At 41.3% G+C, this 25,651-nt stretch overlaps 2 protein-coding genes across 2 annotated transcripts in view; both read right to left on the bottom strand.

The window, feature by feature from the left end:
- The window catches only part of pkd1l1 (polycystin 1 like 1, transient receptor potential channel interacting), a 43,795-nt gene extending 36,201 nt beyond the window's left edge, over positions 1-7,594 (bottom strand). Inside the window, exons 1-7 of the mRNA XM_028569976.1 lie at positions 7,295-7,594; positions 6,465-6,593; positions 6,165-6,337; positions 4,936-5,097; positions 4,393-4,715; positions 2,854-2,940; positions 688-1,834 (exon numbers count right to left, since the gene is read on the bottom strand). Coding sequence (XP_028425777.1) covers positions 688-1,834; positions 2,854-2,940; positions 4,393-4,715; positions 4,936-5,097; positions 6,165-6,337; positions 6,465-6,593; positions 7,295-7,491 — 2,218 coding nt within the window. The 5' untranslated portion in view covers positions 7,492-7,594. The remainder of the gene's footprint in view (positions 1-687; positions 1,835-2,853; positions 2,941-4,392; positions 4,716-4,935; positions 5,098-6,164; positions 6,338-6,464; positions 6,594-7,294) is intronic.
- Positions 7,595-21,334: 13,740 nt separating this feature from the next.
- Positions 21,335-24,390, bottom strand: skida1 (SKI/DACH domain containing 1). The gene has a single exon (XM_028569711.1). The coding sequence runs from the start codon at positions 24,321-24,323 to the stop codon at positions 21,816-21,818; it is 2,508 nt and encodes an 835-aa protein (XP_028425512.1). The 5' UTR covers positions 24,324-24,390; the 3' UTR covers positions 21,335-21,815.
- Between the last annotated feature and the right edge of the window lie 1,261 nt (positions 24,391-25,651).

Genomic DNA, 25,651 nt, shown 5'->3' with positions numbered 1-25,651 from the left:
ATGATCTAAAATTAACTCATTCTGCAGTTGTTATTTCAGTGTGCTATAAAGCAGGGGTTTTCAAACTTTTTGTGTGTGTGGACCACTATTTGTAATCAAGAATTTTCGCGGACCACCTCATAATACACATAATAAAATATGTCTACATACAGTCCTACTTGAATTTATCCAGCGCCCGAGGGAATAACCAGGTTCATTTGATATAGCATATTTCATAGCAATCGAGTATTAAATCTATACAGTAATTTTAATTTCATATCAATATACATATTCTTAATTTTTATGGGAATTTCCTGGTAAAATGAAGGGTAAAAAAACTATTATTTATTTATTTTGTTTTATTTTGCTTTTCCACAGACCACCTGCAGTACCCTCACAGACCACTAGTGGGCCGTGGACCACAGTTTGGGAATGACTGCTATAAAGTGTACTTTATTGTAAGTGTATTGTTAATTGTATGCAAGTGTTCTTTTAAAACATATACTAAATCACAAATACATGTATAGCGATAATTCAGTGTACTTAAGGAAAACATACTTATTTTCAATAGATACTGATTCAATTTAAAAATCTCATGTACAGAACATTTACAAGAAAAGAAAGTCACACTTGTTTTTTTAAAATGCTTAGTTAATGTTCAAATATTTTGTACTGTTAAGTATGTGTTATTAAATACCACTTCCTCACCAGTGTCTGCCAGGTTGCGAACAGGACTTTGACTGGTGGGTGGTTGCCACGTTTGATGGATTCTAACGTGTGATGGCTCCTTCCTGTTCCTCTCAACACAAACTCTCACGCTTTTGTTCTGAGAAGACACTTGATTCTCAGCTCGAAGCTCGACCACAACTGTCCCGGTGTGGTTGAAAAGCAAAACCGCGGTTGCCTCCTCTCCTGTAGTGTAGCTGCTGCTTCTGTACACCAATGTTGCATTCACCAGCAGAGACACAGTCACATTTGACCCTGCTGTGACACTAAATAAAACTGAGTGTTTTTGATGTGTTGTGATCACACTTGGAACATTCAAAACCAACTCTCCAACTGGCTCTTGAACAAGGATGTGTGTGCAGAACGAGGCCCGGCTGATCGGGTTAAAGGCCCTAACTGCCACTGTGTAACGGCCGGCTATTGAAAGAGAAACGTCTACGTTCCACTCTTCAGTTGTCCTGTTCATTGCAGTAACATTATCCAAGCTGACAGTCCAAATAACTCTCGACCCCATGCGGCTGGCAGGGCTGACAACCTCCAGGCTGAATTCTGCGTGTGTTAAAACTGCTGACTTCCAACTCCCAGAAGGCCTCAGGGCCCATATATGCTCGTACACCATCAAGGCTTGAGGCAGGATGGCGGAGAGCAGCACTGACGAAGGGTCAGAGGTGGAGATAAGAGACGCCATGAGCCAATACTGTCCTGCGGCGGTGGGGAGGCGGCAGTGAAGCTGGAGGTGCAAATGGCAGCTGGAGCTGTTGGAGGCGCGGAGGAGATGAAGAGGGATGAAGTGGTGCGTATCTAAGCTGTGATTGCCACCATGACAATAGATGTTATTGTGGTTTTGAATGAGACTCTGATCATAGTCGCTGTTGCCACAGTTGCTGGTATTACAGTCGTGATTATTGCTGTTTTCTTGGCGAGTCGTTTTAATGCTATCACTGATGTTTTTACAGTCATTGTCCTTCATGTCAATGCTGCCAGACTCAGCGTTCAGTGTGAGGTTGAGGACAAGTAGGTGCTTCATGGTGGTGAACAGCAGCACATCCACAGAAACCTCCTCTCCGGAAGCCAGCTGATTCCCCGATACACTCAGTCTGAGGTCGGAGACGGCAAGAGGCACGACCACCTGCAAGTACACACACACACACACACACACACACACACACACACACACACACACACATTGGACATAGACAACATGCACATAAACACACACAAATGTGCCATTAAGTCTTGTCATATTTTATATTTCTCTTAATATCAACAAATCCCATTAAAAGACCAAAAACAACAAGGAATTGATTCCACTAACAAGTATTGAATGCCAAAGTTTGATGTATCTTATTCCTCTGTGCCATAGTTCTCCACTATTGTCCAAAAATAGTGTTATTGTTTTTCAGATTATTTTGAGTCAATCCCACATACTGTGCTGTACTTTTATTCTCACCAAACGTGTATTAATACGCAGCTGAAAACAGTCCTGAAAGAAATGCTCCATTTAAGCCTGTTTGAGTAACATTTGCTAAAAACTACAGTGCCCTGTTTGAGGAAATGACTGAGTCTTTTTTTAAACTGAGAGTTTGTTTGTGAGTCATTTAAAAAAAAAAAAAGATTAACATCCTCAAATGGAAACCAAAGGGCTTGGTGCTGAGAGAGCCAAAGACGGTGTGAAAGCCAAAGACAGGGTGTGAAAGCCAGAAAGTATTAAGAGACGGACTGACAGATTGTTAGTTTTGGTCTTCAAATACCACCCTTATCGTTAACCCTTGTGTTGTCTTACCGTCGACCATGCAACTTTTTGTTTTGTTTTGGTCGCCTTTTGATATTTTTGTGTTTATTCTTCCCACGTTTATTGAATATTTTTCCGACATTTTTGACACTTTTTTTCAACGTTTGTTTATGATTTTTTTTCTCCAAATACCATTTTAAATGAAAGAAATGAACTAATCATTTATTTTACTTGTAAAGAGCGTTGTAGCAAACCATCCATGTTATTATTTTTTGAAAATTTGGTTAAAAGAAACCCAAATTTCTGATATAGAAACTTTTTGAAAATGGGTCAAATTTGACCCAAGGACAACAGGGGGGTTAATCATTAATAAACATGAGGATGACATTTTCAGCGAATGAAAGCAGAGTACTCACAACATGTATAGTCTCCTGTGTCCATCCATAGGCACTGGAGGCGTTCACTGACACCATGTAAACTCCCTCTGTTTTAAAGGTCCAGTTCTGGAGGGTATTTTGAATTTTTTTTAATTTATCAGATTAAAAACATAACAGTAAACTGGCAGGAAGATTTGAGATTAAACATTTTTTTATATAACAAAAACACCTTTTTATTTGTCATCTTGAATCACTCAATTATCACATCACCAACAACAGCATTCCCCATGAATTCTAACTATTTGCTTAGATGCGTTTTTGGAGTATTCCTTTACCTAAATAATGATTAATCAGGAGTAAATTCTTTTTCACAGCACTAAATCAGAAGCTCTGGTTCTTACAAGACAAATATCACACTTGCTTCTAACCCATCCATGTGTGTTGTTCTGGTCATCTAAGAAACATTCATTCATGGAGGAAGAGGCTAAAAAAGAATTAATAAATGATTCACTAAAAGTTGCTTAATATGTTATTGATGGGTTATGATGCCTTTTAAGGACTTTTCACATGCTAGGTGTTAACTATTGACTCCTTTTAAACAAGAAAGGTTAATACTATAATTTAAAGGTGATGTAGGTAGGATTGCGAAGATCCAGGACAAAAAATTTGAACATCAACAACTTCTCAGTCCCTCCCCCCCTTTCTGCTAAAGCCCAAAACAGTCTCCTAAGCCCCTCCCTCCACAAGGGAGAATGAATGTGATTGACACGCAGTTAGACACCACCCCCTGGCCCTGATTGTTGCATCTGAACAGGGAGCGGTGGATTTTTGCAAATCGCACTACAGGCTGTAGGTGGTGCCAGAGGAGCCTTTTTTTAATTACCTGCTTCTTATAGTTCTACTGGATCATAGGGTCAGTTTCAGCAAATATGACATAAAGTTAGTTTTATAAGGCTTACCTACTGCACCTTAAATGTGAGTACATGTTTATTGTTGCATTTTATCCATTTTTTATGTTCTAAAACCACGGTTGATGTCAGTTTCACCAAAAATCCCCCACATTTCACAGATTACTTGGTGAGACACCTTCATCATTCTAATAAAAATGCATATTGTAAAATAATTTTTCTCAGCAAACCTAAATTCTACATCTACATCCACCATTAACCTTGAGTGCAAATACTATCATCATTCAACAGTCCTGGTTATTTAAAAAGAAAATGTTCAATCCCTCCCTATTTGAAGCTGCTAAGAGACTTTGAGAGGCAGATAATAATAATAAAGTAGAACAAAAATGCAGTTTTTAGCTTGGTATTGAAAGGGTTATAATCTTTTTGATATTCTTTGTTATGAAGCAGTCACACACAGGCCAGGCTGTAAACATGAGCAGACTGACCTTAACATCACTGATTGACTGTAATGTAAAAACTCGGCTAACTCTTGTTGTCAATGGGCCAAAGTTGCTCCATTTAGCTTAAACTACGTGATGGTGTTGATCCATGTTGGTCAATGTTAAAAATTCATTGTGATCAATTAAAAAGCATCACATAGCCGTGCTACTTTCTCCACTCTACTTACCACAGTGCTGTTCAGACAGTCTGTGTTGGGAAGGCAAGTTGTCTTTACGCCGTCCATGTTTTTGTCTTTTTCCTTGGCAGTAAACCACCAAAAGAACTCTACTGCCAGACCATCACGCATGTATGCCTGCAGTGTGACAGGGTGGTCCAGGTATGCTGCCTCCACAGTCACACTGTTGGAGTACGTCTGTGGGGAAGGGATGCAGGAGGGGACAGCCAGGGGGCCACGAAGCACAGAGAGCACCAAGCTGTGTGCAGAGGGCTGCATGACGGAGAGGTGGAGGGTGGAGGAGAGTGTGGAGAGGGGGTTGGAGACGCTGACGTCTAAACAGAAAATAAGGAGAGAGAGATAGAGGGTGACATTATAATACATATTTTTCATTACTTAATCATTCAGCATTTAACTACATTTGCTACCTCTTGGAGACGCTGACGTCTAAACAGAAAATAAGGAGAGAGAGATAGAGGGTGACATTATAATACATATTTTTCATTAATTAATCATTCACCATTTAACTACATTTGTTAGCTCTCATTAACTTACTGAGTTCATATTTTCCTGGAGTTTCCAAAATCCAATCAGATGACACAAGAAAGGAGCCATCGTCCAACACGTTGACACGTTGTGAACTTTGACCTTTAGGGCTCGTTTCCTGAAACTCAACATCGACGTAAGAGAGGTCCTTCCCTCCCAGACCCAGAATCCCTAAAATTCACAACAACAAAAAATAATAATTTCAAACAATAAAATGGAAACACTAATATGTGCTACAAATATATTTTTTAAGATTTTGTTAACATTACTCAAATATCCTGATATTTTTTCTCTGACCTTAAATATATTCTATCACATATAAACTCATGCCCACATATAAAACAAGCCCATTCTTAAAGAAATATTGGTCAGCACAACATAAATAGAATAAGTTTTCATTATTCTAGAATCAGATCTAGAGCTTATTTTTATTTTGTATAGCATCATTGTTCATATTTACAATTATACTATTATTTTAAAATATATAATATAAATAAATTCATTATGATCACTTTTAACCTCATTACACAATACATCGCAAACAAACAATGTAAATGTGTTTTCCACTCGTGACACAACTTCATGTAGCCTAGTTTGTTTTTAGTTTGTATCCATGTCTTTGTATGTATGTATGAATACAGTATGTATATATGTACAGTATGTATCTATGTATGTACTGTATATATGTGTATGTATGTATGTAAACACATTTTTGTTAGGTGGCTCTTTTTTTGCAAGAATGTCATTTATTTGTAAAGTAAAATTGAACATTTAGAAATTAAAATAAATACATAAACTGATAACTCAAATGCTGTCTTTCTAAAATATTGTCTACAGTTGGAGCAACGCTGAGCATGGATAGCTCTTACTCGATAATCATTTTAATAAAAGTGATAATAATAATAATTTACAATAATAAATAATAGGATAAATTAATATAATTATAAATACAATGCACTTGTAAATAATATAAATCATGATATTATTCAAGCAAAAACTCAAAAGTTATTTGTGTAAAACCATGAAGAACAGACAAAAAATGTATGTACACAATTACAAACAGACAATGTAAACTATTAGAAAAAGAATTTCTTATGTATACTTTAAGGAGAAAACATCTTTATCTAAAACAAACCTCTTTGCCAGGGGACACTATTTTTAACGCAGGAGTCAAGCTATATGTGCAACTGGAAGTGTCATATTTCCGAGAACCTGTGTGGATTACAGTAGCAGCTGACCTGTGGGCTGGTTGGGACGTCCAGCCAGGTTTCCAGAAACCTCCACAACAAAAGTCTTCCCAGCCTGCACTCTGTCTGGAGACGCAGACAGACGGACGCTTTGCAGAAATGGCCCTTCAGTTTTGTAGAGTGCCACACTTCCTTGTCCACCTCCAACAGGCAAGTAGAGGACACTAGAAAAGAAAAGAAAAGAAAAGAAAAGATTCACAGTAAAAGCATCCAGCACAGGTCAAACACAAAAAGCCACTTATGGATCAGGAAGCAGACATAAAGCAGCCAGGCAGCAGCAGTCTGTCTCACCTTTGTCTTTCTCCTCTGACATCCTTTGTCCCTCCATTGGAAGACGTGCTGAAACACTCACAGGCCACCAAACCATGTTGCCGGTTGCCACAGTAACAAGCCTCTGAGGTCAACGCTGCAACCTGGTACCTTCAACAACAAATACTGAAAGTTAATGAAATACTGTCTGATTGCTACACACGCATGCAGCTCATCTAAACACACTTATACACAACTCAATACTCATGTTAAGATGTGTGTGACACTTGTGTTTTACAAAGAGGTTGCCTAACTGCTGAAAATCCAAGTTGTGTTACATTCAAATGTGGTGCAAGTCTTTGCAGCATGACATGTTATTGCAAACAACAACAAAAATATTTCCAGCATAATGTCTGAGTTATGCAAAGTTCAGCCAATATCTCTGACTGAGCCCAGAGACTATAAGCACACATTTTAGTCTAATGTTTAAGGATTTTTGCTGATTGAAAATCATAAAAAACGTTAAACCCCTTGAGTTTATTTTTAAGATTTTTCTCATAAGAAGAAAACAATGCAGGAAATGATGGACTTGCATATCATATATATATATAATATTTAAAAAAAAACCTGACCTGGTGTTTGAAATTAAATGTTATTATCTTACATATTTCAGAATGAGAGCATTAGTGTTTGAGTAGTTTATGTATAAATAATAAGATGTTAGGCTACTTTAATGCAAGCTCAAGTACTGGTCTCAATAGAAATGATTGAAAAAAATCATAAAATTAATTTTACACAAATACCTGCCTATACCTGTTTAGCTGAAATGCAACTGACTCAACGTGCTCTTTTTCCAGTTTCCCCCGACTTACCCTTCATCCAGGCAGCGCACGGAGCAGGTCACCGGGTCAAGACCACGGGCACCTTTGGGTGCAGAAAGTCTGCTGCTGGCGTTGACGCAGCCCATGAACCACGGTGAATCCTCCTGATCTGGTGGAGGAACCGAAGCAGACGAGCGGTGAAAAAACGGATGCAATGAAATGAGCGTGTAGACAAAAGCAAGGAACATGTCTGATCCGGGAGATCTCCGGACACAGGCCGCATGCAGCAGAGCAGCTGGATGGACACACTGCTCTTTGATGAGGAGGACACACGTTTCAGACTGAGGAGAGGTGAGGAGTGCAAAGCAGGTGCAGTGGCAGCACGGACTCTGTGCTTACCAAGGTGTGTGTGTGTGTGTGTGTGTGTGTGTGTGTGTGTGTGTGTGTGTGTGTGTGTGTGTGTGTGTGTGTGTGTGTGTGTGTGTGTGTGTGTGTGTGTGTGTGTGTGTGTGTGTGTGTGTGTGTGTGTGTGTGTGAGAACAGAGAGGAACTGTATGCAAATGAAGGAACCAGAACGTGAGACAGGAGAGGAAGTTGGGATCAAAAAGAGAAACGACCTTCAAATTACAGGCCAGTTAATACGCTGTTATTCAATACAGTTATCCTGGCCCTGGAATAAGCAGCCTATGCTATCACTTATTTGTGACAGTTATAATTAAATGTTAGTGAGTAAGATTTTGATTAAAGGCCGCAGTGTTGTGTATTTCGTCTTTCTAGTGCAGTGTTCCTGTATTTTATGTAGCCTATTGCAACATGATGTGGAAGAATTTAAATAAATGTGCATATACCCTTTAAATATGGTTATGTTCCTTCAAACTTAATATCCAGTTTCAGTGCCAAGTGTTGTCTTTTACGCTCTCGTGAAAATCCCAAAGGTCACCAGTCAATTACAAAAAGCTGAATATGGCTACCAATTTACTTTATTTTTTTTATTTTTTTTTACCGGAGGTGGGGCTTTAACCATGTGTTTTCCATGCAAAATAAAGCAACTTACAGAAGCCTGTGTTGCAAAAATGATGAAGCCTAATGTGGCAAAGAAAAACTCAACACCGGAAAACTTTAGTATAAAAGATGAACGTTTTGTTGCTGTTATTTTATACTAGCCTATATTGTCTGCCCCTTACAGCCTACACCTTTAATCCAAAGACATGTGAAAGCATTCTGTCTGTTGTTATTAAATCGTTTCATAGAGCTAAATTTAACTAGCCTACGCTGACATCTGCACGCGCCTATGCCTACATAGACCTACGTTATTTATCATAAGGAGATTAATTATTTCTATACAGCCCCGTTTGGCAGCCCAAAGCTGCGTCGAGCCACGAAGCCCATTTGAAGCGGGTTGGACCACTTGAGGGCCACAGACCGATATATATTCTTTCATCAACATTAAAAACAACATCTGGAATCTTCAAAAGTATACCCAAAAGTCAAATCTGTGTTTTATTAACCTATATCAACAGAAATATGGACTAGCCTTATTATCTGTCAGCCGACCTGATCGTGCCATTTTATCACTATATAAAGCAAGATCTGACACATAAGCTGCAGTGTGAAAAATATGAATCGTATTGACAATTTCGTTGTATTCTAGTCCTAAAATATATTTTTCCCCCACTAAAAAGTATAAAAGGACAACGGGCTGACATATCCTACAACTGAGTTTCAACTGTGTGGATTAGTGTCTTAAGTTGTCACGCTGCCTGGGTCCTGGTCGCCACTTAATTGCTTAAATCAAGAAAATTCTTGAAGGACGTCGTTTGACACTGGAAGAGAGAAAAATGATCTCACCAGCTGCGGTATTTCTGTACTTAGTTTAACAAAGGTGAGATTGTAAGTTCCAGAGCGAATGCCCTTTCGATATTTTTTGCAAAACAACTGTGAGCTGCCAGGGTGAGAAATGCAAAAAAACACAACGGAACCGGTGAAAGTGTTGCGTCTGAGTCCAGCTTGCCCTATGAGCCCTTTAGTGGAGAAAAAAACCCGTCCTCGCAGTGAAGCTAACTCCACCGCTCCACCTTAAAAAACTCTTCCGGTTTCCCAGACATCCCCTTTAAGAGAATTTCCCCTTATTCCTTGCGGCCGGCGGGGGGCGCTGTCAGACCGCAGCATCTCCTCGAGCCGACAGTAGCAGACTGAGGCACAGCAGAGGGAAATCAAACAAATTTTCTCTGGCCGTTTTTTATACGGAATACGCGCATATTTTGGCGATTTCGTTTCGTCTCTCCACTCGGGGACTCACAGACGTCTTCACATCATAAAAACACCACGTCAAATTATGCGTCACCACAAAAACACACACACAAAGCTTAGGCTACTTGATTTTCATAAAAACTAAATAGCGGGATTGTTGTTGTTGATTCAATAGCCTATAGATTCAATATGAAAACAAAACAGTCGTGGGAGTGACACCTATATTTGAACCCATATATATTCAACTGGAATCATGTGAATGAAATTATAGAGAAAATAGCCCAAATAATGCTTTATTCGGAGCGGTACCTCCCGGAGCCCATCAAGCCGCCCGGGAGGTGACCGGATCACACTTTGAGAAGCATTTTCTAACTAAACCTGAAACATCAATACGTAGCGCTGTAGTCGTGACGGTGCGTGAAGCACACCGCGGGCCTTTTGCTCTAATAGCCGGCTTAATTCGTTAAGCGCGTGCTGTGTTTTCAACGTGTGCGCGTGGTGATACAACTCACAAATGATTAAGTCAACGAAATCCCTAAAAAGAAGCCGCTAGATGAGCGTTATGGCGCTGCGTAACGGAGAGTCGTTATATCAAGACGAAGCGTTATGGAAGCTCCGCACAGTCTGCGTCCCTACCGAGGACAGCGAGCCCGCTGGGGAACCCCGCACAGCTGACTCCGGTAGACTGGCTAGTCGCTTGGGGTGGAGCGGTATTGAAAATACATATAGTCATGAAGGTTTTGTTATAAAAGCAGGGATGTAGTGAAGGGAAATCAGCTCAACAATTCAGTTTACTTTAATTTGCATAATGTAAACGCGTGTATCGGGTGACTTTATGAGAGGGAATTAAAGAAGGGGTTAGACTTCATCTTGTCATGTGCTACGAAGATATGCACTTTGAACTGAAGAGATGTAAAAAAAAAATATATATAGCAAAGTTAAAGTTTTTCATATGATGACCATGCGACTGGAGGTCATATTTGACCCACCTTTTTATTCGCCACCAAGTTCTCCTCATCTGAGAATAAAGTAGTTGAGACATTTTAATAAAATCATGATTGCATGATTGCTCCAGTCTGTGTTTGGCTGTCTGATCATGCCGAACGCAACTTCCTCTTTTCTAACCAAATAATTTTAGGTTTTCTGGAGGAATATTAACCCCGTTTCTTTGGCTCTTTCTACAAATTAAAGTATATTTTTTTGTACTTTAATTGGAAGATACATAGGCCTGTTCTCACCAGACCCCTTCTCTGTCAATGAGCCAAACAGCTTGAATACTTTTAGAGTTTATAGTTCTGAGTCTTGTTCAGGCAGTGGTTTGGTGAGCATGTTCCAATATATTTTTAGTTTCTCAGAGACAAAAATAAATTCAGCACACTCACCCTAAAGCAAGGATCAATTTAATATCTACAAAACAAAAATCATGTGTAGATAATGTCAGATAACTAAAAAGAAAAAGAAAAAAGGTCCAGGTGTGCCCACAGAGATTTCTTATTCATCAACTTCATGGCGCTTTGAGTAAAGCTTTCTAAATATTAGTATGTCTGTGATTACAAGCAGTCCCATCTCTCACTTCATCAGCGTTGTGATTTTGAAATAGATGCAGTGGAACATTTTCTATTTGGTAGGAGCCCAGAGAGGCAAACCGCTGCATCATGTTGCCAAAACACAAATGAAACAAGATAAGCAGATTGGGCAGTCATGGCAGCCCACAGGAGAAGAGAGACAACTCAATCCTCAATCAGCAAAAATAAAATCGGTTTTATTTGAAGAAAGAAGCATTTTTGTTGTATCATGTTTATTTAACAGCTTGTTTGGCTTTATTCTATTCTATTCCCACATATATATAGTTTTCAGTAGCACTTTGTATTTCAAGCAGCTGTTGAGCGTGGCTTTGCCGCACGCTAGTTGGAATATCTTGTGTAATCTAGGATAGATTTCATCTTTCTAAACTGGAAAACAATTAATAGCACAAAACTATTGATGTGCAACTAATGGAAGACTTATATAATACATGGATTGGCCTATTAAAGTCCTGTGTCTCAATATGTCACTTTATTCATTAATGAGGCCTATCTCGTAGTTAAGTCAAACATTAATGAACATGTCATCCAATCAGCTGCATTGACAAAAGTTCCTCGGACCTCCTCGGTGTCTGATGAGCCCCTCAACAAGCACGACACTACCCGATTCTTCTCTCTTTGCACGGAGCTTGTTAATAAAAGGACTTCAGCACTGCATAGGTTACTTGAGTTGTTGCGTGCCATTAAACTCCCTGCATCCGGCCCTTATTCAGTGCTTTTACAAATTCATTTGCAAGCTGCTCAGACACGAATCCATCAATGGGGGGACCTGGAAACGCAAAAGGGAAATTTGGAGGGTCATGATAAACCAGAAGTAAGCCGCCGTTCTAGTATCATGAGAGAGGTCAAAGCAGAGCGAATGTGACTGAAGAAAAGTAAAAATAAATAAATAAATAACCCAAATATGGGGACATATATTGCATGGTTTAGCAGGGATCTAAAGTTCATTCATGGTTAATTCGGCTAAAAAGCGGGTTAAGTAATCACATAGAAAAACAGTGTATATGGGTCCACACGAGGTAATCATGCATTTATTAGATCTAAAGCTTCATTAAGAATTGCGCGCCCTTATAATAACGTTTTAGCCTTGACTGGGGTCCCCTCTATGCTTAAACACATAGCCTAAGTGAAACATCCTTATTTAAAAGCTATTTGACGGCGCTCTGTGGCCGTTTCCCCCGGGGGGGAGGAGAAGCTCAGATTACTCTCCAAACAAGCCTCAATCAGGCCAAATTATTAACGAGGATTCACTGTAACATGCAGATCTTATCTGAGCTGGGTCAGCAGGAGCAATCTCCTGGGTTTGACAACCACAAACACAGGAAACACCAGGAAATAAAGAAAATATATCAAAATGAAACAACATTTTACATCAGAATCATATTGTGTTGATGTTAAACAAGATTTAAAAAAAAAAATCTTTAGTGCGATTAAGTCACTATAAGAACTGACAATTAAGCAATAAAAATGAGATAAAAACACAGTACAGGCCTACCTGTAAACTTACATCACTTTGTAAGTCTTAATACAAATCAAACTGAAGGAAGCCATAAAGGTACGCTTATTGTAAACTTACTGTTAAACATACCAGCCACATTTTAAATCTACATAGCAATACCATACAGGATACATTGATAAAGCATTTAGTAGCCTACTACAGAAATATCAAAATGATTTTTCAGAGGAAAGTTCCTCTGCTTTTTCATCTGAAGTTGAATACAGCTCCTAACTCCCTAGTGAAATTAGGCCTAAATAAAGAGTTAGTTACAATAAGTCTGGCTTTCCCCTTTGTCCCACATCCTGAATACTCTATTAAGAAGTGGGTGAAAAAAGTTGGCTGAAACCTTATCTGGCAAAGGCACAGTCAACCCTCCAAAAAGTGTCCTATTGTATTTCCCTCCCAATTTAAGAAACTTCACTTGAAGAGAAGAAGAAAGGAAGCTCATTCACTAAAATCTGGTTTTGACACATCATGTCTCCTGCCTGCGTGCCCTGCAGCAAGGCAATATGCTGTGTTTTTCATCTGTCTGACGTTTGACATATAGCCCCAACTGAGGTGAAAATATCTGTCGACTTAGGCAAAGGGCAATGGCACAGACATAGTGATCAATAATCAACAAGCTGTGGCCTGAATGCATGCAGGCCAATGCAGAACTAACACTCTACAGTAACTCGTCTTCTGCCAGTGTTATAGTCATATCCCAAGGATTATTTCTAACTAATTTTATTATTTATAATTTATATAGATTTTTGATGTGTCTCTGTATTAGCAGAGCAGGAGGTTCTCTGTTTGTGTGTGGCTTTTATCCCCGATTCAGTCTGGGCTCCTTGTCCTAACTCCCTGGTATGAGGGGTCAAAGGTCACCGCTGCTTGTGGCCGTTTTCAAATCCCCCTATAGTGTGTAATGTTCTCAACTGATCTGTCATTTTATAAAGGGATCTAGAGACCAGATATTAGTTTTCAGACTGTGGAACATTTCAATCAGCTGATTGATATAAAGGATGAACACACAGGAGCTTTAAATTGCCATCTAATCTCGTGCCCTATAGGACTACATTGTATGGCTGCTTATATCAAATATATCCAAACAGACGGCAAAAATATGCATTTAAATTGTATAATTGCAAATAGTTTCATTTATAGGACAGTACTTTTTTCTTCTTTTTAATGAAAACAAAATACCTTTTGAAGGACAGTTCTGCAGCAAGTTTTAGGTCAACCTCTGAATGTAGCTATGGAGAACCAGTGAAATTAGACCAAATACATTGTGAAAGCTTGATGGGTTTTTGCATAAATAATATAAAGATGTAAATGAATGTGAAGATGTACTTTAAAATGCAAATAATGTGTCCTTGACAGAAAAAGTAGCTAACAACAAAGTTATGAGTTCTGTGTGTGTGTGTGTGTGTGTGTGTGTGTGTGTGTGTGTGTGTGTGTGTGTGTGTGTGTGTGTGTGTGTGTGTGTGTGTGTGTGGAAGAGGGGTTCAGTTTAAAGGCAAATCATTTTTAACACAAAAACTTTCAAAAAGGGCATTTATAAAATGTCTCACAATTTCATATTATTTAATTGCCAAGGAGTAGTTTGATTTTTATGTTTATTTTTTCATTTAAGAAAATCTAATAATATAGCCTACATTAGGCCTAATTCTAATAATAATTGATGATGATGATGATAATAATAATAATAATAATAATAATAATAATAATAATAAGTTAAGGATGGAAGTTGAAACATGTTTAATAATTCATGTAATGGGATTAGGCAATTAAAAAAAATGGAACAGGAATTTCAAACTTGAACTTTGTCTAAAATGTGGGTCACTACAAAATAACTTCATAAAAATACATTTGGGGTTACATTTTGTCTTATTTTATGTTCACGGAACTAACACGGTTTTAGCTTGGCTGCATATCTTTCCTATTTCCAACTGAAGACAACATTTTTCTGTGTCAAATTAACTGACAGTATGAATTTTGGGAAGGTCTGAAATATAGGCTACAGTTTTTAGTTAAAGTGCATTTTTTCACCAGTAATAATAATAATAATAATAAAAAGTTGTATTCATTTCTAATAAAATCAGCTCAACAAACCCACCAGTGTTGGAGCTTAAACACTTTTGACTATAGGAAACGTGTAAAGCGGCTTTGTGCAGGTCTATAAATGGTCTAATAAAAATAGGTATAACAATGGTCCAGTTCAAACTAATGAATAATTCATAAATAAACCTCTGATGGGAGGCTATTTAAACACAATATAGGCCAACAGAAAACAGAGGCGAATGGCATAGGCTTAACTAATGATATGTTGATACATAGCAGCACAACAGCATAAATGAGAAGAGTATTAAATGCCTTGCTGTGATTCCGATCAGTGTTGAGTGGGCTCCCACTGATCGCCATAACACCGGGCTTAGAGCTGCACTCGAGGCCAACACACGTCATAGAAGCGGGCTTGTTGGTAACTGATTGAATTGTATGTTTAAAGTTGCTCCAGTCTCCACGCAACATTAGGCTACATCTGGCTCTCTCCTGCCCGCAGAAAAGCCTTTACAAATGGAGTTGAGCTCCATGACCGAGCAGAAGCCCTCTGGTGCTGCTTTTCCCCTTCCTCCCCCATGCAGTCCCTCTGGCCAGGGAAACCCACCACACATCGGCCCTGTGGGCTCCCTGACTGTGTCCTTTCTTACCGTGTTTTCAGCGCTTTGGAGTCAGTTATTAACTCGAGAGCATTTGATTTTAATTAGCACATGGAGGCTGGAAAATGCAGTCACTTCAGCAGAGATATGCTCACTAAATCGAGAATCAGACATTTTGGTCAGAATGCTGCTTTTGGTAGCGTATTCTAAATAATAATACAAATAAAATAATTAGCCTATACATCATTCTTGTCAATATAATCTGTGTTGTTGTGTTACCAGGAGCCCAAACAAATAGAGGTATAGTATGCAACATTTCAAACGAATTTTTAAACGCATGTGGCTGCCCAGTTAAAGTAGGCTACAGTCAATTAATTAATTGTTTAAATTGCAGTGACGAACTAAACTAACCAATTAATTATACAGTAATACTCTATTTGACGTTTTGGGGTTTTACTTTTTTTATTTATTTTTTTAAGGCAAAGTTAAAGCAGCAGTGTTGTCCCCCATCTCCTCTCTACACAGGCCGCCATCCCTCCCTCTCACCCCGGGTCTGTGCAGGGGGATGCCGGGTAAAAACCAGCAGAGGCAGCGCTGTTTCCCCCGCTGTTTCCTCATTCATGTTAAGCCACGATTGTGGTGATGGAGGCTAAATGCATACACATGACTTCAGCGGAAATGTTAATGAATATGTGGGAACGTCAGGTATTATAGTGGCCAGTGACTTAAACTTCGGGAAAGGTTGTTGAAGACGATTCAAAATCCCTTAATTCTTATTTGTGCTTTTGTATCACTCCGGTCTTACGTTATGGCTGCATGATTATATTAATATCATAATGTAATGAGCCCCTGACCTACTTATTTTTAATTCATGGAGGTCTCGGACTTTAAGGTATATCGATTGATTGCCAGTCACCACACACTTAAAATGTAATAGCAACATGCCCATAGGCTGTAAATGGGGCTGTAAATTGCTAACAGATTAAAACCGAATGTGTATGAAATTAAGGTTGGAAATAAAAATGGAAATCTTGGGATACAATAAAGCTCTCGATAGTTCTGTAGCCTCACTCCGATGGCCCGTTATGTAACTCAAACTCTAAAGTCACAACTGTTGAAGCATGAAAGTGCTTATATAGCTCAAACCTCAAAAAGGTCAAAACATTAAAACCAGGAAGAAAAATATGGGGAGAGAAATGTGTTTTGTTCTTTTAATCCACCCTCTTCCTCATATAGTTTGTAGCCTATAAATTCACGTTAAAGAGGGAAAAGCACATGGGTGCCACAGAGGAGCACTCTCAGTTCAGCGCATGGAGGAGCCATTCGTTTATAATACCGACTTCTCGTGGGGAAAGTTTGTTTTACACCTTAAACAGAAGCTCTGCTCTTAATTTAGTTTGACTCACATGGGGACAGCCGCACACTTAAACTCCGCGTGGTGTTTCACTTAATTAAAAGAAGTCAGCTTTTGTTTTGGAATGATGCACTTAATTACGATAAATGTATCCATTCCCCCTTCGATTAGGCTGACTGCCATAATTATTGAACCGATAGACTCCGTAGAGTTGGCATGTCACTCATCTAAACGTCCGGAGTGTTTACGTGCAGGCACGCCGTTTGGTTTGTTGCACATGCAGTGTCTGAGTGTTACCAGGAGCCCAAACCAAAGTACTGGGATCATCTCGTGGATGACGCTGTTAAGAGGGGTTTGCGTTGTGTGTTTAGACTCTGTGGGACGCACTATGCAAGCATTTTTTTTCAGTATGAACTGAAAAGTAGGCTAACTCTTACGTATCACTGTCATTGCAGCAATAACATTAGGAAAAAGTGCAGAAATAATTTAATAATGTATTACATTTATTCTAATTAAATAGCTTGACCTTCCCTTAATTCTAGATAAATATGAGAGTTTATTTCAGCCATATGTTCATTTTTTTTTATATTCACAATGCCAATGGCATTTCATCCACAGCAGGTCAATCCTGCAGCAGCAGCAGCTTTCCCCCATACAGGCTTCATGGCAGAAAAGCAAAAAGTGTGTGCTTGCAATCTGCAGGTTTCACCGTTACACAGCGAGGCTTCAGTGCTAATTTTGTGCTACGCTATTTTATTATGCAGAGAGCCGTTTTCGTGCTCTCTTGCTCCCTGAGACTCAAAAATGCATTCAAACAGAGAAAAAAAGGCTACGCTTAATTAATACACACACACACACACACACACACACACACACACACTTTACAAATTCTCCCCTTGTTTTGTTTATTAATATTTTACACCATAATATTATGATCTTGTGAGTGACTTTGGGTGTGAAGGGGCGACAGGCAAATACTTTACAGTTGAGAGATTAAACATACAAACGTCCTGACAGCTTTTATCGGTCCCCGTGTATTTAAGTGTCTCAAAGATCAATGCAAAGTGCTGACCTTAACGCGGCATGTGTCTGTCAGCATTACCCATAACTTCGTTTTCCCAAACATGCAGTCAGCCACAAATATAATTGTGAGTGCAATAAGCTGGGCTCTTTAGAAAACCTTTGTTTTTATCAAAACCAAATTGTGTTAAGGCTTGTTTTGTTCTTTTTCACGTATTATTTCTATTGGTATTCTATAGAATTTACAGTCTACTGGTTCCCAATCCGCACTGGAATTTAACCCTGAAACGCCAGCAGTATAATGGCTCGTCTCTGCTCCCAGTATGGCCCCGCCAGGCTCCAGCAGCAGCAGCCCCGGCTCCCCTTAACAACCTCGGGGCTCAGATTGATCGAAGAGCAAAAGCTTCTTAGAAAAGTTGCACGGTCCTGCGCATACAATAGCCTTTGGGCGAGTTTAGCTGTGTTCCTGTGCGTCAATACAGATACCTATGGCTGTGAATTATTAGTTCATTTTATTGTATTTTATCCACTATATATTTGGCTATTTCCGCTATGTAGTTGCTGCAGGACTAACATTTAAATAAGTATTTGTCGAAGGGAATAGTTGGCCATCTCTGCGCACAAGCTTCCTGCAAATGCATGCAAGCTACAATATTGTTTGTTGCACACATGTTCAGTTTCCCTGCAGGAGTCTTGTTCAGGCCAGCCTTTTGGGGTTTCTCTCTGCTTCATCATGTACTAAAGCAAGTAGGCTTGCACCACCTTATGTGCAGCGGTTGGAAATGCTGCATGCGTAAATGTCTGCGGTTTGCCTCTTGTAATTATTGCAGGCTCCGCAGGCCTACCACTTCTTCCGCCACACACCCCTGAAATCCACCGGGGAAGGGATTCCCTCATGGCTATAAGAGTTAAACCAAACTGAAGATACTGTATGCAGCCATGTGTGAGGGGTATTTACCATCAGTCATCATTAGTTATATTGTTAGTTTAAACTGCCCACAGTGTGGATCAGCACTAGTGTAGATCTATTTGGGGTCTATTCCCTTATTTATCTGAAACCTTTTGGCCTCAGGACAGAACCCTATCTGTAATTTAATTGAAGACCATATATGTCTCATTTCCCTAAACGCCTTTAAACATTTATGAAATTACTCGTGTTACAGAGTAAATTGAAAGGTTGAGGACATTTAATGGAAACGTAGTGAAACATATATCCATGATGAAAAGCAGCTGTGTTCCCCAAATATAAGATTAAAACAGAAAAAGGGAAAACCCCATTGAAAAGTTTAAAAATCACTTTACTTCTTTGTTATCATAACCTTCTTCTAATGCGAATCCCAGGGCAATTTCTCCATCATTAAATCTGTTAACCACCCCCCCCCCCTCCAAAACAACAAATGATTGTCCAACTCAAAAGAAAGAGAAAGAGTCTGACAATTACTCAGTCGCGTTTAATGAATGCTTCATAATTAAACAAAGAAAAAAGAAAGGGAAAGTGCTTCAGAAATCCAACGTTCAAGTTTCCATTTCGAGTGCAGTTGTTCTATATATATCCACAACAACAAGATCAATATACAAGAAACCCCAGAAAGAAAAAAAAAAATCACAAAAATAAATATTCAGTTTCACAAAACAACCAGTGACTTCAAATTCCATGTCAAAAACCTGACCTCAAGTATTGTATTAAAAAAAGAGAAGTGAATGAGTGAATGAGGAGGGCAGGGAAGTAAGGGAAGAGGAGGAGGAAGGGGGGAGAGAGTGCACGCAGCCTCTAGCTGCTCCACGATGCAATTGTTTACATTGATAGCGTCACTGTCAGAGAGCTATTTGTCTTAACGGTGGAAAGACCCTCCCAACAGGCCACTACCACCATCTCTGTCCCTCAGCCGTGCATTGTGAGTACTACGTGAGAATAGGCTGGTGCGTCAGGGGGGCAAACCCGCACTGCTTTGGGCGCAAGCTATTCCTCTTCTTCCTGTGCCGTGCAGCCTATGCGGATTAAAGGTTGAAAGCTTCGCTCTTGCAACACAGCAACTCCCCCTCTCAACCCTGTGCAACCCCCTCCGTTTTACTGCTGGCCTGCTCATATACCAGCTTGTGTCACGGCTGCAAAAATAGCCAGTTTACAGGCTGAGAATATGAGTTCAAGTTTGAATTGTCGCTCCAGCCTCAGAAATAAGGCCCACGGTGAGTTTAGGGCTTCATGGCTGTATAGAGTGGTGCTTTAAACATCTACCATATGTATCCACACTAGTTTAGGCAGAGTGAAACTCACTTTTTTTTGTACATTTCTTTCTCTTTTTACAATCACCCATTAAATAGTTTCTACAATCCTCTGAATGAATGCACCCTTTACTGTGCTTGTGAGGGTCTGACATCATTCACGGGCTTTGGGTTTGTTGTTATCTGGCTCGCTATAAGATGGGCCTCTCTTTGTCGCAGACAGAAAAGCCTGCCAATTAGTAGAGCGCGTCCTGCACTGCCATTAAAAACATCTACGCATTTACATAAAAAATACCCACATGTAGGTTGATTTACTTTTGCTTAAAGGTGTGTACGCTGAAGTAGTGTTACTGAATTTCGGGAGTAGGCCTAAATGAAACAGGTCTTGGGTATACTACATTCACTGATCGGCCACATTCAAAGGCTACATTAAAGATAATGGGATGGTGATGTATGCTCCTTAACAAATAAAGAAAGCAATATCTTAAAAACTGATTGATTTTTGGTTGTCCAACAATAGGAAATAATTGGCGTTTATTTCCAGGTCAGATCGAGACAAATGACTAAAAATAGGATAATGAACAACAGTACCTTTACGGAAATTAGCGTATTATTAAATTATAGAAAATCAGAAGACCATCATGGAATGGTTAGAAACTCATATGGGTGTCCTAAATATTCAAATAGCAGTCAAATGAATGCAGTTTGGCCTTTGTGTCCACAACCAAATGTCGTTTTTTTTCTTTCTATCAGCATCTCTCAGACATCATTTCACAGGCTAAACCCCTAAAGCTGAAACAAGACCCCCAACAGTATCAAAGTGCAATGCATTTAAGCCTATCGCTTGTGCTTTGTCGCATTGTTTCTGAGTAGCTGAGGTGCCGTTTTCCCCACTGTGACTCCTGAACCTCATATCTATAGCCAATCTTGGACATTGTCATTATGTCTGTCTTTAACTCTTTTTTTTTTTTTTTTTTTTTTTTTTTTTTACTTTCGTGCTCTAAACGCAAATACAGACTGCACTTGGCACAAACATGGTGTGCAGGAGAAATCGGTGGCCAAGTGGACCAGGAGGGACATAACTCGAGTCTATCGTGGGACCTAACGTGCTATGAAGGTCTGAGCCCTATTATTTTTGATTGTCTGTACATAAGGCCTGTGTTGTGTCTGGGCCTGCGTCTGTGCACAATCACACATTTGCTAACCAGGAAATACTCCGCAGAAATAAAAACAAGACTGAAAACCGTATCACAAGCACTCTAGAAGAAAAAAAAAACCCACAACCACCAGGAATTAATTCCTGTCAATTCTAATAAAGGCTTAACTGTGAGCATGTATAGGCTACATTAATAAACCAATTTGTAAGAATTTTCTAAAGTTGAACACATGTAATTGTGGCTAAACTGGTCAGCATGACAGCAATGAAAGAGAACACAGCTTTGATATATAAAATATACCAGGTGGCACAGAATGGGAAACCCTGATTTTCTTTTATTTACCAAGTCAAACTTGCTATCAGTCCCAGCTAGATTAAGAGTAGGCTCTTCTCAAGGAATCCTGTAAGTTTTTTTTTTTAACCCCCTTCCTCTTTCAGACAAAGCACAGCCCACTGAAACCCTGCACCATACAACCCAACAGGTCAGCATAGAAAAGCGAAGACAAAATAATCAGAAAAAGTCAAGTAAACACAATAACGAGAACCTTACATAGGCCTATTGCTTAGGATTGATAGCTTATTTCAAAGTTTTTAAGCATATAAATCCACGAGCGGTGTCTTACAGTTCTGTGGGCGTTTTCTGAGGCTACAAAAGGGGGATCTTATGGGGTTTCTTCGATCAAACTTCAAAACAAAGCGGAATGTAAACCCATTCACAGAAAATAATAATAAACACCGATAAAGTTGCGAGCAATTTGGCCAGCTCGCTTTAAGACTACAATTAGGTTGGAAATTGACACGTTGGGGGCTTTTGTTGTGTGTATTTTTTTTTTTTGCTTAAAAAACAGCTCAGCATTTCCTAGTTCTCTGAGCGTGTGGGGGAGGGAGAATCTGGCCGCCTGGCTGCCACCTCCACACGGGGTGGGACGGAGGGGGAGGCCCGGGGCCCCTCAGCGAGTTCAGGGAGTAAGCATTGCACAAATCCCCGTCGCTGCCAACAACCAGCGACGGCGGGGATGGGAAATTTGCCATCAGGCTGAAAGGCATTTTTGCAGGCGATGCTACGGTGCTGCGTTTGCGTCTGCTCGGTAAATCCACCGTGGATACCTCCTCGCAGCCCGCGGGACGAGAAGAAGAAGACGAAGAAGAAGACGAAGAAGACGACGACGATGAAGAAGAAGAGGCAGTCTTGTTGACCCTGGGCACGTTTTGTTTTGTTTGCGTCCTGGAAACTCGGGGTTTTTTTCTCCCCAGTAGCGGAACCCTGCAGGTTTTGTTCCTGGGCTCCCACTCCTCTATACATGGGCTGTCCTGGGTGCTCCTGTATTCCTGAGGACCACACGGGGACCTGGGGGGCACATCAGGGCTCTTCTCCGTGGCTTTAATCCCGCTGTTGAAAAAATCCCCGTGTTTGATGGGATATTGGCCATTGCTGCTCTCTGTCTTATCTTCTTTACATTTGACTACAGTGGCCTGGCTCTGGTATTCATATTCATCACAGCTTTCCTCCACTTTAACTTTCACATTGTGGAGGTTGAAGGGTGGCGTCCTGACTGTCCTGCCGCTGTCCGAGTGGGGGGCTGCGGTCACACAGAGCTCCTCTGGCTCGATCTTTATTTTTTTCAGTGGACTGGGCGGTTTTAGGCTGCTGGCTTTCGCCTCTCTTTTGTCGGTACATTTGGGCAGCCTGGCTTCTTTGTCCTGGTCACACTGTGCGCTCAATCCCGGGGGGCACTTGGTGGGGTGCCCCGGTGTCCTGCGTGAGGGGTGAAAGGCCTTATTCCGGTTGGGTCCCGGTGAATAAGGGGCCAGCTCGACCACACGACCAACCCTGTTTGGATCAGCCTCAAACGCTTTCCCCCTTTTGGACTCAGTGAAAAAGCTCTCCCCCGTGACAGTCGAGTTACATTTTTGTGGTTCTAAGGGTCCAAAGTCCTTTCTAGTTTCACTGCATATAAATTCACATTTCTGGCGTTTCTCCTGTCGGTCCCCTGGCTGTGAGGCGGCAGCATGGCCCAGTGTCCTGTGCTGTTTCTCGTGTTGATGCTGGTTGTTGTAGTGAAACGTGGGCTGCAGGACCAAAGGTGCTTTACTAGTGTTGAGAGTTTTGGCGAGAGAACCGACCCGGGCCCGTCTGAACCTGATGCTCTGGACCGAAACACGGCTTGAAACAGAGCTCGAGTCGGACTGAGAGGAGCTTTCCTCCTCGTCTGAGCTGACCTCTGAACTATCTGACTGCGTGTCATCTTCGTCCTCGCCTTCCTCTTCTTCCTCGGAGCTCCCGGAGTTGCTGGAGGTGGAGAGGCCAGACCCAAAGTCCGAGTCGGGGTACGCCCGGTCGGAGTAGGTGCTGGACTCGGTGTCGCTGCTGTAACTCTCCGGGAAACTGGGCTCGTGGTGGTGGTGATGATGATGATGGTGATGCTGGTGGTGATGATGATGGTGAGGTCTGGGGTCAAGGTAGAAATCCGGACCGAGGTGGAAAGCACCAAAAGAAGTCCCGTGACTGCCGGGTGATTTGGGTTGTACGAGCAGCACCGGCGGTACGTGGTGGTGCGCGTGTCTGCTCCTGCTCCACGAGTGCCTCGCGCTGTCCCTGCCGCCGCCCCCCTCGCGCCTCCTCTTCCTTTTGTGAAGTAGGTCGCCGGCTGAGCGCGAGAGCCTGGACTGAGCAGCTATGGCGGACTGAAGCACGACCGGCTGCCGGCTCACCGCGCTCCTGAAAAACGAGTGCCTTTGGCTCAAAGTAACACGATTCCCTGCTATTTTATCTGTTTCATAGTTTTTAAAGTGTTTGTGACTGGGCTTAGTCACCGAACGGTGCTCCCGTCCGTTGGTTTTCTGGTAAAATTGAGGTAGTTTGGAGTCGGTAAGGCAAGGAGTCAGCTCTCTCTTCCTGCCTGTTTTGTTGTGAAGTGTGAGAGTCTCCGGGACACCGTGCAAACTAAACCAAACTTTTTCCTTCCACAGTTCGGCGTCCGCATGGAGGAGCCCCGGGGACGCGTCCTCATCCCCGGGGGAACACACCGCTTTCGCTTTCCTTTTGTGGGACTTCAACACCCGCTCCGTCTTGCAGGAGAAATACAGAGCCTCCACGTCCTCCCGCGATATGAGGGTGCATTTAGCGGCATGGAAAGCTATAGAGTTGATTGCTTTAAGCTTCCGCAGTTCCTCCAGGTCGCAGTGGTGCTTTTTCACGTTCAGGTGGTCCATGCGCTTGTGCACCGTGGTCCGGGGGATGTTCTTCAGCAGGTCGGTGAAGACCTGAGACAAAGCAAACATTTGCTTGCCTCTGATGAGCAGGTATCCCAATCTCACCCCTTGCATTTCTTCAAAGCCACACTCCAGGTCTCCCATGTTTTATGTTTCCGCTCCCGTTGTATTAATCCATGTAGTCACTCTCAGTATATTATGGGTTTACCAATAAATGGCAAAGGGTGGCGAGCTCAAGGCATCCTGCTCATACCTTTAATCCATCCACACTGCTGCTGCTACGTCATGAACATGCAAACTTTGACATGCGGACTTAAATGGAGCTGCCGGTGGCTAATAGCTTGAATGATCTGACAGCATCCACTTGTCGCCTCTTGCCCCGGTCCGGCATGGTGGAGGAATGCGACGGATGCGTCCACCAAGCCGGGGCTGCTGCTACCTGCCTCTGCCGGCTCCACTCCCCTCTGGTCGGCAGCAGGACGAGGGGTAGGTGTACACCACTGCCTCAGCCAGACGGATAAAATAGTGAGAAGAGAGAGAGAGAGGGAGGGAGGGAGGGAATAGTGAGGTTGGAGGGGAGGGAGAAAGAGAGAGAGAGAGAGTCAGAGAGAAACAGAATAAGAGCTAAAATGCAGCTGCTATTCTGGCTGCTGGTTGAGCCACAAATAAAATGACAGAGAGGGGAGGTGCGCCAGTCTGGAGACACCTTCATCAATTAATGCCCCTCGGAGTCGACGCCCATTGGACGCCGCTGACAGGTGATGCAATAAAAATGGATATTCCATCCCCACCCCCTCACACACCCACCATCACAGTAGTTTAAAATTGTGCAGACAGACTCCGCTGTTACAATGCAGTTATAAAAAGTTCATATTTCAAAAGCTGCAAAAAGAGCTGATACAAATTCCCCGTTCATATAGTGCGGGTACAACCAGAATAGGTAGCCTGTGTCTGCAAAATGTCATGATAAGACTGGAATGTATTGTGCTATTCCCTTTCGGCCCACATCAGAATGTTTGCGGTAATAGTCCTATGCAATCGATTGTGCTGGCAAAATGACTCCACACTATGGGTATTTTAGACGGTTTGATGTGTGTTAACGCAGCTTAAACAAACACATTTGCTTTTTACACTTGGAGAGCTGCTTTTCCACGTTTAGGCTGCTGCCCTGACCAATGCTCAACTCATCTGCTTTTGTTGGCTCTAGCTTTTCGTCCATATGATTTTTTTCCTCGCTGGCTGACTATAGACTGACCTAGACCTACTTATCCTACAATATTTATTCATACTGCGTAAACCTATATTCATTGCCTATACCTTTATTACTTCCAATGTTCTTTTTTTATACCTTTCCCTTTACAGTGTGCGCGTCTCTCTCTCTCTCTCTGTGTGTGTGTGTGTGTGTGTGTGTGTGTGTGTGTGTAATCATTTTAAATGTGTTGAAAAGCAGGGTGTAGCACTGTTTATATATT

The sequence above is a fragment of the Perca flavescens genome, chromosome 22 (assembly GCF_004354835.1).
Source record: "Perca flavescens isolate YP-PL-M2 chromosome 22, PFLA_1.0, whole genome shotgun sequence".
NCBI lineage: Eukaryota > Metazoa > Chordata > Actinopteri > Perciformes > Percidae > Perca > Perca flavescens.
Note: the sequence above shows the minus strand (reverse complement) of the source record. Positions and strands in the feature narration are given on the sequence as shown.

What these genes read in the sequence shown, in the direction of transcription:
- skida1 (XM_028569711.1), bottom strand. Translation starts at nt 24,323, where the DNA reads ATGGGAGACCTGGAGTGTGGCTTTGAAGAAATGCAAGGGGTGAGATTG.